General features: G+C 39.5%; 1 protein-coding gene across 1 annotated transcript; it reads right to left on the bottom strand.

Annotated features, from left to right (window-relative positions):
- Positions 1-3,151: 3,151 nt before the first annotated feature.
- Positions 3,152-11,503, bottom strand: zgc:73226 (uncharacterized protein LOC402792 homolog). Its single transcript, XM_055052698.1, has 6 exons — positions 11,297-11,503; positions 5,905-6,055; positions 5,639-5,723; positions 5,295-5,368; positions 4,562-4,708; positions 3,152-3,891 (listed from the first exon to the last, which is right to left on the bottom strand). The coding sequence occupies exons 1-6, from the start codon at positions 11,337-11,339 to the stop codon at positions 3,843-3,845; spliced, it is 549 nt and encodes a 182-aa protein (XP_054908673.1). The 5' UTR covers positions 11,340-11,503; the 3' UTR covers positions 3,152-3,842.
- Between the last annotated feature and the right edge of the window lie 253 nt (positions 11,504-11,756).

Raw genomic sequence — 11,756 nt, 5'->3', positions numbered from 1 at the left:
GCACTTCAATTGGATCTATTCTGCTCAAAGAAATGGGTCACAATACTATAAAAAATTTAAAAAGTTTATTCAAGAATACTAATTGTAGTAATGAAATGCTATAAATACAAAAGGAGTCCTATTTTCGGACACCACTGTATCCTAAAATGGTACTTGTACTTGCCATATTTAGGCAAGTATATGTTATTACTTGCCTAAATATAACTTTATACAAGTAAAGTTAAATTTAGGCGTAAACAAGTAATAAAAAATCACCATCAGCTTCAATATTTTGTTATTGTTCAAGCAGATTGAAATAATTTTGGTCATTCTAGCTGATCTACAACAGGAAATATTTCGTCTGATTTAATATCAAGACAGTGAAAAAAAAAAGGCTATTTGTCTTTTTGTACAGCGCGTGTAAACATCTGGTTTGAATTTTACGTCTGCTGTAGCATGTATGTCTAATTTTTGAGTGAGAAGTTGTGGGCATATTCTGCAGAACAATAACTCAGTATCCTTCAAAATAAGTCTTTCAGGAAAGGGAAACAGCCCACTGGCACACATGGTAAAGTAGAGTTCCTTGAGACGTCGAATCAAATAAGTGACGATGTTTTAATGTCAAAGCACAGACGCTGTTCAAGTTTAACTGTATTCTTTTGTTACATCCAAATTCTTTGAAACTGAACTCGCGATTTCCTGTCTAGCAGCATGGAAGTGGGACGATAATGTGTTTCCCAGAGAGACAGATGTGGAGTCCAGGAAATGAAGAGACTTCTTTCAAGTCCTGTTGGAGCTTCGGCTACTTTCAAGAACAGGATTACAATTTTCTTTCATAACTGCAAACGCGCAAGCTCTCTTTTATCACCTCTTTGCACACAACTCCCAAAGCCTATTCTGACACATGTATGGAAAATCACAGATGGTGTTAAAGGCAGCTCTCTGTAGTAATTGTCCCCGTCTTTCAGGGAGGATATTAAAGGGGTCGACAGATTTTTACAAGCTCCTCCCTGTGGAGAAGATGTCACAAAAGATCACAGCGAACGGGGAAATAACTTTAAGAACATGATGATTTACACCGGTCTGTTCCACCTGTGGCTGTCTGTTTGTCTTTAGCCGAGGATAAATGGCTCAAGGGGCTGGAAAGCAGAGTACTTTTATGTCAAAATATATGGCCATCTTTTTTCCGCCCTTTTACTTGTCTGTTAGTAAAATAATCCTATCACAAGGCTGCATTTTGTTTAGCCTTGTGATAAACAAGGCTGATGATGTATTAGAGAAATATATCATCAGTTTGATATTGATTCAGATTTGTGTCACTTTGCTTAAATTTCCAAACTAAGGTATTATTCTTGGCAGGAGCTCACTCTAAGAGCTTTTCTGCTTTTCAGTGTCTTCATCAAGGTTTGACGATAGAGGCTCATACGACATGATTATTGAGTTCTGCTGTGGTCACAAAAATGAAACCTTTTTTTAATAGATTGAGAGGCAGTTAATATGCTGCTCTTGGTCGAGATGTCTCCATGTCTTAATCACTTTACATTTTATATTTAGGAACATCTGCAAACACTAGAAAGGTGCATAAACACAGATGCAGTACTGTTTGACAGCACTATTAATAGTTCGGTGTAGAGTGTTTATGTTTCTGACCACTGTTTGAATCTGGATCTAAACTCAGAAAGCAGGACTGAAAATTGTGACCTGGTTTCATTTCTAACAAATCAGAGATCAAAGAACGTCTTAGTGGAAGTCAAACATGATAGTGTGATGGTCTGGCTGAAACACACTTGGGTTATAAAGTAGGATGATACTGCAAAGCGCACCAGCAAGTCCTCCCTGAAACAAAGATGCAAATAAATGAGCGAGAAAAGAGCTTGGACTGACAAGGTGAAGGTCTGGATTAAAATCCAATTAAGATCTTATATCGTGATCTTAAACAAGCTGGTCTCCTTTAAACAGATTCCAATATGAGGACATTATAACAATTCAGCAAAGAGGAATGTTAGAAATATTTCCACACAACTATAAAAAAAAGAAAAAGTTATCTTAGATGTTTATTGGCATTATTGAGCAGCCAGGACTAAGTTTGTGTGAATAAGTTTTCACCTTCAACTAATGAATTATTTGAAAACACCTTTTTTAGATTTACACCTATTATCCTTGCCTGAATTTAAGATATGTTTGTCTCTCTAAAGCATGTTAGTTTGACAAAAGCAAGAAAAACTAAAGAAATCTTTAAGGGTGCAAATTTCTTTATGAGACTGAATGCTCTGGTAACTCGCCACAGAATGTTGTTGCGTTGCTTCGGTGAGTTCCATGAGGATGTCTGAATGGAAACCAGGTGCCCTGTGTTTGTTTTTGTTTGGTCTTATTGCTGCGTTGTCAGCTTGGTGTGCACAAGTGGCTTAACAAGCTCAACGGGAAGCCTGACATCAAACACGTTGCTAATGGCTGATAAACTCATTGGGTTTGGTCAATCCGGACCACAAAACGCCCACCGCTTGCACCCAACATGCAACCAGCAAAAACCTGGGTGTGCTTCCCAGTCCTAACATTTTAATATGGTTGTCCAGAAACATTATATATCTTATTTATGGGACTGGGCAATAAAATATCAAATCCAAGATGAGCTAAAGGAGCAGCTTGTAAAAAAAGAAAAAAAAGAAAAGGGAAACAGTCTGTGTGGTAAATAATGACAAATGCAGATGAAGTGAATCGTGCTAGTATGATGTCATGGCGTTTTTATTCTGATTTCGTTAGACAAGACTCCTCAGGGCTGGAGGGCAGTCAAAAACAACACCTGGGAAACACACACACTCACTGAAGGGTTTTATCAGAATATAATCTGTTATTTGCTGTGATTTACCTCACATGGAAACAGATATAAAGTTGCAACAGATGCTGTGGTTCATTTACAAGTTGTTAACTGCACAGTTGGTTGTGAAAACGGTTCATTCCTGCCGTCCAGCACGGCATGCAAATAATCTCCAGACAACCAAACCCAGAAATTAAAAATACTTGTTGTACCGCCGCCAAGGCTTACTTCAGCAAACCTTTGTGCTTCGCTGGCTAAAAATGCGTCCGGTGCATTTGCGAAATGAGATGAACATGTGTGCACCGAAAACTTCCGTGCTTAGGGCTGAAGAAAGACAGAGAAGAGGCCAGAGTTGCATTGAGGTTTAAAGGAGTGAAGTTTAATGGGATCGTGACCGTCTTTGTCAGAGGTGAAACATATTTAATTGCTTTCCGGAACAAAAAGCACAATCAGGACCATTTCTACATTCACTCAGCCAACTAAAAGTCTCTATGTTAGATTCAACATTAGGGCGGACAAAGAAAACAAGCAAGGACCCCTTCTAAGCAGCTCAGGCATACAGAGGGTCATTACTTTTGACAAATGACAGACATCTCCAACTGGACTGGGAGAATAGCTAGCACGTATTATCTACCTCATTTCATCAGAACACTGTTCCCATCAAACCATTTTCATCTCCCCTGATCAAAAGGAGGCATTGTTTCCCTGCTCTCTCCTCTTGCATCTTGGCGATCCCTTTCCTCTGATTCTGTTTTACGGGGTTGAGATCAGTGTTACTTGCTGGAGTGCAATAGTGGTCGCAGTCTGACTCTTTGGTCAACATCCTTCCGCTCCTTGAGCCCCACCACATGTACATATAGACAAAAAAAAAAATGCTGATAAAAAAAAGAGAGAGTGCTGCTGGATAGAGGTACATAGAGGCAGGTCTTACGTTTGCCCCGTGACAAAGGAACGAGGCAAATTAGTGCGGGAGAAAGGGCGGACTGTGACCTTATTGACCAGTCTGAAACTGAACAGACTGAACGGTAACATGATCTTACAGCCAGCATCACAGTGTGCTAGCTGAGGATGTGGCCAGGCGCTTCCCGATGTAGATACTGAAAAGAGAGAGAGAGAAAAAAAAGAAAGAGATTTTAATAATTCATCCAAACTAAACACTTCCTCGAAGTTTACCGTTGTTTAACCACAAGTGGAAACTTTTAGGTAATGTACTGGAAATGGGAGAAAAAAAAATCCACCAAAGTTTGCTCTTGCACTAAGTGCCCACTGTCCAAGCAGAGTTTGCCTCACAGTGGTTCCTGCTTTAGAGGTGTTTCTGCTCCTGCACACTTCATTTAAACGACTGCAATACCTCCTTGGCCAAAAAGTGCTGCAGGAGCCTGTAAATCATTTCAGTCAGGTGTGTGGCAAAAGGGGAAACAGCTAAAACATGCAGGACAGTCAGCCCTGAGAATCAAGGCTGATACATATTGGTCTCAATGACCTCAGCTGGGAGAATGAGATGCTGATTGTCAATGGAGACTGACGGTTAGTTAGATTACTTCTAAAGCAGATTTTGTCTGATTCTGATTTTCTTTTGCCAGTCATTTCTTTTAATTCAGCAGCTAAATATAACAAACACCGATAGCAGCACAAGTTCTAAATCTGACAGGAAGCGAAGGGATTACAAGATCAGGCAGACGTGTATTCATTTGCCAGTCTCAGGTATGACTTTCACACCTCAAAACATAAAGTGACAGAAGGTGAGGTCTTGTTAATATGTCTCACCCGACTCCGAGTGTGAGCAGATGCGAAGCCAGCAGGGAGGGAACAAGGATGAGGAGAACGTCGGAGGAGAAAATTCCTCTTTTCATCACCTCTGTCTTCCTCACACTGAGGGAGCCAGGCTGTTTCGGGTGCTGGAACACAAACTCTCTGCAGAGAGAAGCGTGAGAAGTCAGATGTAAAAGATGCACCAGGATGAAAGACCAGAAAAAGGAAAAAAAAAAACAGAGCTAATGAGAGCACAAGAGAGGACTGCGAAGAGGAACGATGCAGGCAATCTGAGAGCTGTCAGAACCGCTACCTGTCAAATAAGCTTATTATAGTGGAGGAGATTTAATGTCAAGTGTGGCAGAGTAAATAAAAATGAGCGGGATTCAAGTTCCTCAAAGTATAAGTCATAAATAAAGACAAAAAAACGTGTTTTTCTGTCAAAGTTAACCCAAACAAACACACCAAGCAAAGTGAATTTTAAATCGCTTGTTGGGATTTGTGAGTGGAACAGACCTGAATTTACAACTAAAAACAAAACATAATATATTTATGATTTCTTGAATCTTGCTTTTTATTATGTAAAAATGATTTTTCTTTCAGAGAGGTCATAGTTGTTGTCTGACCTCATATCTTTCAAAAAAGAATTTTTTGTGTGTGTGTTTGCATAATGTGACTATGCCTCAGTGAAATTCTTTGATGCCTCTGTCACCAGAGGTTACTGTTTCTTTAACAATCATAGTCTTACTTTGGTGGCATATTTTCAGGTCTACTGGACCAATCCCACACCCAGTCTGTGTCCACCCGCCGCTCAGCTTCCTCCTGCATGATTCAAAAACCATCAACTCACAGTCAGATATAATACCGATAGAACACAAATAAAGACTCATGTGTAAATCAGGGCTAAACAAGATGAATTATAACAGAATACCTCAAACGGCATTCAACAAAACATATATAAAAAGGAAAACACTGTCAAATACCATGCAAAATGCATATGTCCTTAAAATCATCATGATTTTTCAAGATAATTGTTTGTTGCACAGTTCTGTCACGGGGACGTCATGTTGTGTGAGGTTGATGGATGAATACCTGTATAGGGACACAGTCACTGTCCTGCTCACTCGTGGGTCTGGGTGGAGAACTAGTGGACCGTGGCGTTACCACCTGTGGAGGACTACAGACAGCACAATGTTACAGTGAACCAAGTAAGCAACCAACAGCAGTGTGAAAGGTCAATGTTGCCAAAAACTATAAAAACGTGAACACTTGAAAAGGCAAATTATTGCTGAAGTTCATCCTTCTGTTGGGCTGATCTATAAAACAAACAACCAAAACAAAACCTTGAAATCCCTCACCTGTCTCGACTCCTCTCGCACTCCAGCTGTGCCTCAAGGAGGATTCTCTCTAGCTCCCCCTGCAGGGCAGAGGAGATGCTGTCCTGAGGTGCTGTCAGACTTTCCCTCCGGCTCACAGTTGCAATCAGCTCCTCCAGCTCAACCCATGAACCTGAAGAGGAGCAACAAACATCACAGTAAAAGAGACGTTTTATGACAATCTGACTGGGCTATCTTTAACAGACACCCATATATCTAGTCTTTAATGTTGCAACTCATGCAATAACCTACAGTGCTCTCTAATGGCAGGTGCAAGAAAGTAAAGCAACAAACTTATTTTAGTAAAGCTGTGTGCATGTGTAAGTTTAGAAGCACATGTGTTAGACACAAAAGATGCTCAAATGAATGTGTTTGAAACAGTCAGCAGTGAAACTCGTGGTTAATTCCAGTCACTTTATAATAATCTAGAATTAAATCCCTTCTAAAAAGAGCACACACTAAAGAAGATAGTGATCTCATTCTATTGGCTGAAACTGTTGCTAGGCAGAGTTACCACTTTGGTCCATGAGAGAGCAAACAGAAGCGGGGAGTAAAGAGGTCAGAGATGTAAGTGGATAGTTTTCTCAGCCACAGAGGAGAAACTTGAGCACAAGGAGAAGATGGCAAACAGAAGAAGAGACATTTTGTATTAAATTGGAACACAAAAATATAGAGACGAAAGAGTTTTGGAACTAGGAAAAATAATTCCAGCAATTAAACTGAAATTGTATCCGGATTAATTTGATTTTTCTAACAAAACGTGATATTTTACAAGCATAATGCTTTTAAAAAAAAACTGCAACAAAGCGGAAGCCCTGTAATATTAAGGAAGGGTTCACCTTTTCCAATGTAAATCTTAAAAATATTATATAAAAACATTCTAATAAAATGAGTCAGTGGTGTTTTTACCAAAGAATGGGCAGATACATAAAAATAAGAATAATTTTAAAAGTGCAAAAAAGCTAAAAACATTTTTAAAACCATTTCACCTGCAGTAAAGTATTTTGTTACAATATACTTAAGTATGTTTGCAACTTATTTAATATTTGTGCAGAAATAGTGAGATATGCTCAAAGAACACACACTTATATTTTCACTGATTATGTTTCTAATTCCATTTTGGACCAAATATTCCAAAATGATGACTCCTGGTTAAACCAAAAATAACTACATGTGAGACCACAGCATGTTGGAGTCACATGATCAAATTCCTTTACAGTAAACAACAAATTCATGAAATTTATATATATCATTTGTCTTCAGAATTGGTTCAAAACATCAGGGAAGCCGCAGCACCTTCTTTGAGTATTGACCCTTAGCAGATGGCTCCTGTTTCTACCTGAAAAAGTTGTTTACAACACATTCAAAACTGCAAATATTTCAGAATAAGCTCAGTGAAATACCTACGTATTTTAACAAATATTTCCCAACATGTACAAGACATTTATTCAAAACGTGTTACGAAATGAAATCACAAAGAACTTTGTCTTTAACGGAGCAGTTCCACCTAGGGGGGAAACTATTTCATTGCAACAACATGTCCTTCAAACTCAAATGAGACAGAAACATTTTTGGCAAATAACAGAAATCTAATCTACTGTATTTTACTTCATGTGGACATTATGAATGTATTTATAGAAATATCAAGTCTGTCTATTTTTCAGCCTTCAGTTTTTGCTCTGTTGCTTTTTTGCCTTTGTAACATATTTTGAATAATTTACTAATGCCAGCCGAGTTGAGTAAAATGAAACCCTTCAATTTCCTGATTAGATATATTAGTGACTTTATATTTTTGTAGATTCAAATTTAATGTTGCAATGTCCGTGTCAAACATATTACAAAGAGAAAGGTCAGGTGAAAGAAAGGGTCTCTTTGTTCCTTTTCAAACGCCTCAGTGTTAAGCGGATGCTGATTAAACATGTGCATGCTGTGCACTGACGTACGATGACTCATAGACGTCTCAAGTATCCTGATGTGACCTTATAAGACCCACAAGACTGTACTAAATGGAAACCTGCTGGGTAAACAAATGCACTGGACATATTTGTGCAAACAGAACGAGCCGAAGACCAAAACGGCAAAATCTTGCACGTGCTTTTTTGTCGGTGACTTCAGAAAACGTCCACAGCAGAATGTATGAATGAATGGATGCGGCGGCTTATTGAATGCAAGAGCAGGAAGGATTTAGGCACGCACGCTGATGTGTATGGCGTGCACAGTCCCACAGCTAAACAGTAGGGCACGGCTAACTCAGGCTGACAGCGTGCTGGCTTACATAAGATCTTATTTCTGTTTCAGATTAGCCATTCATCCTTTCATGTCCTCTCTCTTGTTTTTGTCCAGCAACGCCGTTTCTCTCTTTCTCTTTCTCTCTTTGACATAGACAACATTTTCAATACATCTCACCAAATTGTCCTAAAAATCATTAGGACAATGATTACATCATTCCTTCACCATACAATTCTGTGTAACTACACAAACAACAACTGAGGGGGTAGAAGCACAAGTGGATGTTTTGCTGTTGGGGGTGGGAGGGCAGAGGGAACTGTGCCATTGCCCTACTTATTTTGCTACAGAGGGGTTGGTATGACATAACTGCGCCACTGCCTGACTTATCTGTGGCCATTCTAGATCCGTTTCTATATGCAGTCCCACAAACAGTCATCCAAGCAGCTGCCAAATCGGCTTTATGTAATGTTGACCAGAGCTGGATGCTGGAAGAGTCAATGAGTTGCAGCACAACAGGCTCATGATTGGTTTCCTGGGTTGCAAATGCGTTTTTAGAAAAATGTTAAGGTGCAAAGGTGACACCTCAAAAGGATTTTCGGAAGGGAAGTGAAAGAAAGGGAAGGTTTCTCCTTACTAAAATTCAAGGTTTGCAAAACAACAACAGCAAAAAACAAAAACTAAAGGTTTTGCATGTGTGCCTTTGAAAATAAAGGGCAAAAATTGTAGTGTTCATTTCTTTACATCAATTTATGTTCAAAAAAACCTCTTGTTTTATTTTCTTTTATTTAAATTTGTGAAATACTCAGTGACTGGTAACCTGTCCAAGGTATTGCCAAATGACCAATGCCCAAGATAAGCACCGACCCCCAGCGACCCTTCAAAGATAAAAGGGTTTAGACAATGGATGGATGGGTGAATTATTAAAACACTTTTGGCTAATAAGAATAAATTCTATCACATTTGCCAAATCTCATTCTTTAATGGCCGGCTAAGACGAGCTACCTTTTTTCCTGCTAAGAAATCACCCAGCCAATTCCAGGGAAAGTTGGTGGGGAGATGGACCAAAATGCTCCTGTTAAAATTATGTCATCTCAACCCCATCTGCTATAACCATTTAATGAAGTCTCATCAGAGAATCTGAATTTGCAGAAGCAGTCTGAGACTTTGAATTTATATTCTTGTCATTATAATTTTTGTAACTGACTCATTAAAATTGCAGTGCAGAGTGAATCATCCAGTCAGAGTCCAACTCAAATATTTAGGGATGAGCAAATCAAAATTTTGAAGCTGATATCCTATTTTTATCCAATCTCTGTTTGTTGTGAGCAGTGATTGCTGTCTGTTGTCTACACTCTATATTTGTTCTTGCAGGGTTGTGGGGCAGCTGGTGTCTGTCTCCATCAGCCATTGGGCAAGAGGCGGGGTACATGTCCGCAGTCTATCAACAGACAACACACTACAAGCAACAACACCTCAGGGAAATGTAGAGAGATCAGTAAATGTTTTTTTGACTGTGAGGGGAGGCCAGAGTACCCAGAAAGAACCTATGCACACATTAGGAGAACATGCGGACTTCACACAGAAAGACCCCAGGCAGGAATTCAAATGCAGGACCTTCTTGCTGCAAGGCCACTTCACCCTGCTGATACAAATCTAAGACCAATTCTGATTTTTTTCTTAAGAACTATCAAATAATAATAATAATAAATGCAGTTCAACTTTTTAATATTAAGACCAGAAGTATGACAGCTACATCATTGCAAAACAGATCCTTACTATTCAAAATACAAAAATATTTACAGTAATAACTTTTTAAATTGACTTTAGCCTCTTAGATTAGCTATTAGCATAATTAGCAGGACCAAACCAGGAATCCTTGTATCTCCTTACAGAATAGAGGTGCTTACCATAACTCTGAGCTCTCCAAAGTTTTACCAGAATCTCCAGATCCTGGATATTCTATCATGGATGGAGATTAAAAGCTCAAAAGGTCAAAGCTCTTGAACTTTGATTGTACACAATCAGCCTTGTTGTTTTCTGCTTAAAGCATTGTTCTCTTTCATAGTAAACCACAAACATTTATACACAGGTCATTAGAAATACAGTTTTTGTGTTTTGTCTGACATAAATAAAACGTTTTACTGAAATTTAAAATATTTACATTTGAGTTTTCTTCATTCAGTTGTAGCGTCCACAGGAAAGAGTGTTAATACCAAAACCGTACAGTTTTTTTTTGTTGTTTTTGTTTTGCCTGATTAAACAAGAACATAGAATTTTAAAAAGGCATCATAGCAGCAGCAACATCACTTTGTAATGAAACCAGAGAAAGAAAAATGGAGTAGCTTTTCGGACTTCAAATTTTAAGTCATTTTTATTTGTATTTGATGCATGGCATGGCTTTAGTCCGTTATATTAGTGTGAGAAATTTGCTACTAGCCAAAATTCAAGATTGGACCCCTTAATGCCTTCACACATAAACCACAGACATGCTTGGTGCATATAAATTGTTTCAAACTGAGAACAATATATATATACCAGCAACATTGAACGTATATATTTGGGGATACGTTTGCAAAAGTCTTAGTTTTCTGCTTCCATACTACAACCTTTATCAAAGAAGAAGAAGAAGAAAAAAGTTTACACTTTATAGTGCTGAAGTAATCAGCAATCCAGACTTGGATTTACAACAAACACTCGAGTTCAATTTCCAAAACATGCCCACAATGTTTGGCCCCTCCTTCCGCAGATGGACATGTTTTACCCAGCATCCCTTGTGACAAGCACCGTGCTGCCTGCACAGAGGAGCTATAAGTGTCAGAAAATCTCCGCAGCTTAATTGGCTTACAGAGATGCAAAAAGGTGAGTCAGGGAATCCGTTTACACAATGAGCGAGGCAGTGGCAACAACAATAACAACGAAGAAGGTGGCAGTTCCTTACTCTGACACATGGCACATTTGTTTTGGTCAAACCTGGAATTACTAAATGCATTCATCCCATAACAACAATGAAACAAAGCCCCTGCGTCCACACAGTTAGCAGTTTGTGCTTAGGGCAGCAAACAGCCTCGCCGCTGTGAAAAACAAACGTGTTTGTTATGATTCCAGCAGGACGAGCAGGCCTGGTTCACGACACAGCATCACTTACCGTAAAGTCCGTCCTCTGGTGTCTCTGTGTCGGACTGAGACATTCTGGAGGTTGGGAAAGGAGCTCGGAGGTGTCGCTGGCAGACCGGAGAGGACAAACGGGTGAAAAAAAAGAGCCTGTCCTGTTCCAGTCTCCTGCGGTCACCCCTGTGTTCGGACCAGCGCTGTGGACACCGGGGACTATCGGCGCTCTAATCCGCTTCCCTCCCCTCCCTGCCCGGACTCTCTCCCCGGCTTCCCCCCGCCTCCACCCGTCTCTTCCACGTGTCACAAAGGACAGAGGTAAACAAAACAACCCGTAATCTCAGCAGGTTAAAAAAAAAAAAAACTCACCGACCTCATCATGTCTTGACATTCACCGTTCTGCCCTCTTCACTGGAGACAAGGGCTTCATCTTCAGCACCGAAAGTAATGGTTTTCATTTTGCATAAAGCTGCGCAAACCTTCAAAAATCTAATTTC

The sequence above is a fragment of the Poeciliopsis prolifica genome, unplaced genomic scaffold (genome assembly GCF_027474105.1).
Source record: "Poeciliopsis prolifica strain line A6 unplaced genomic scaffold, Auburn_PproV2 SCAFFOLD035, whole genome shotgun sequence".
NCBI lineage: Eukaryota > Metazoa > Chordata > Actinopteri > Cyprinodontiformes > Poeciliidae > Poeciliopsis > Poeciliopsis prolifica.
Note: the sequence above shows the minus strand (reverse complement) of the source record. Positions and strands in the feature narration are given on the sequence as shown.

Bases quoted from the DNA above. Each gene is read 5' to 3' on its own strand.
- zgc:73226 (XM_055052698.1), bottom strand. From the start codon at position 11,339: ATGTCTCAGTCCGACACAGAGACACCAGAGGACGGACTTTACG. The intron at 5,369-5,638 runs GTATTCATCCAT...TGAATCATGCAG, and splicing joins GTGACTGTGTCCCTATACAG to GAGGAAGCTGAGCGGCGGGT. The intron at 4,709-5,294 runs GTAAGACTATGA...TTCTCTCTGCAG, and splicing joins CCTGAAAATATGCCACCAAA to AGAGTTTGTGTTCCAGCACC.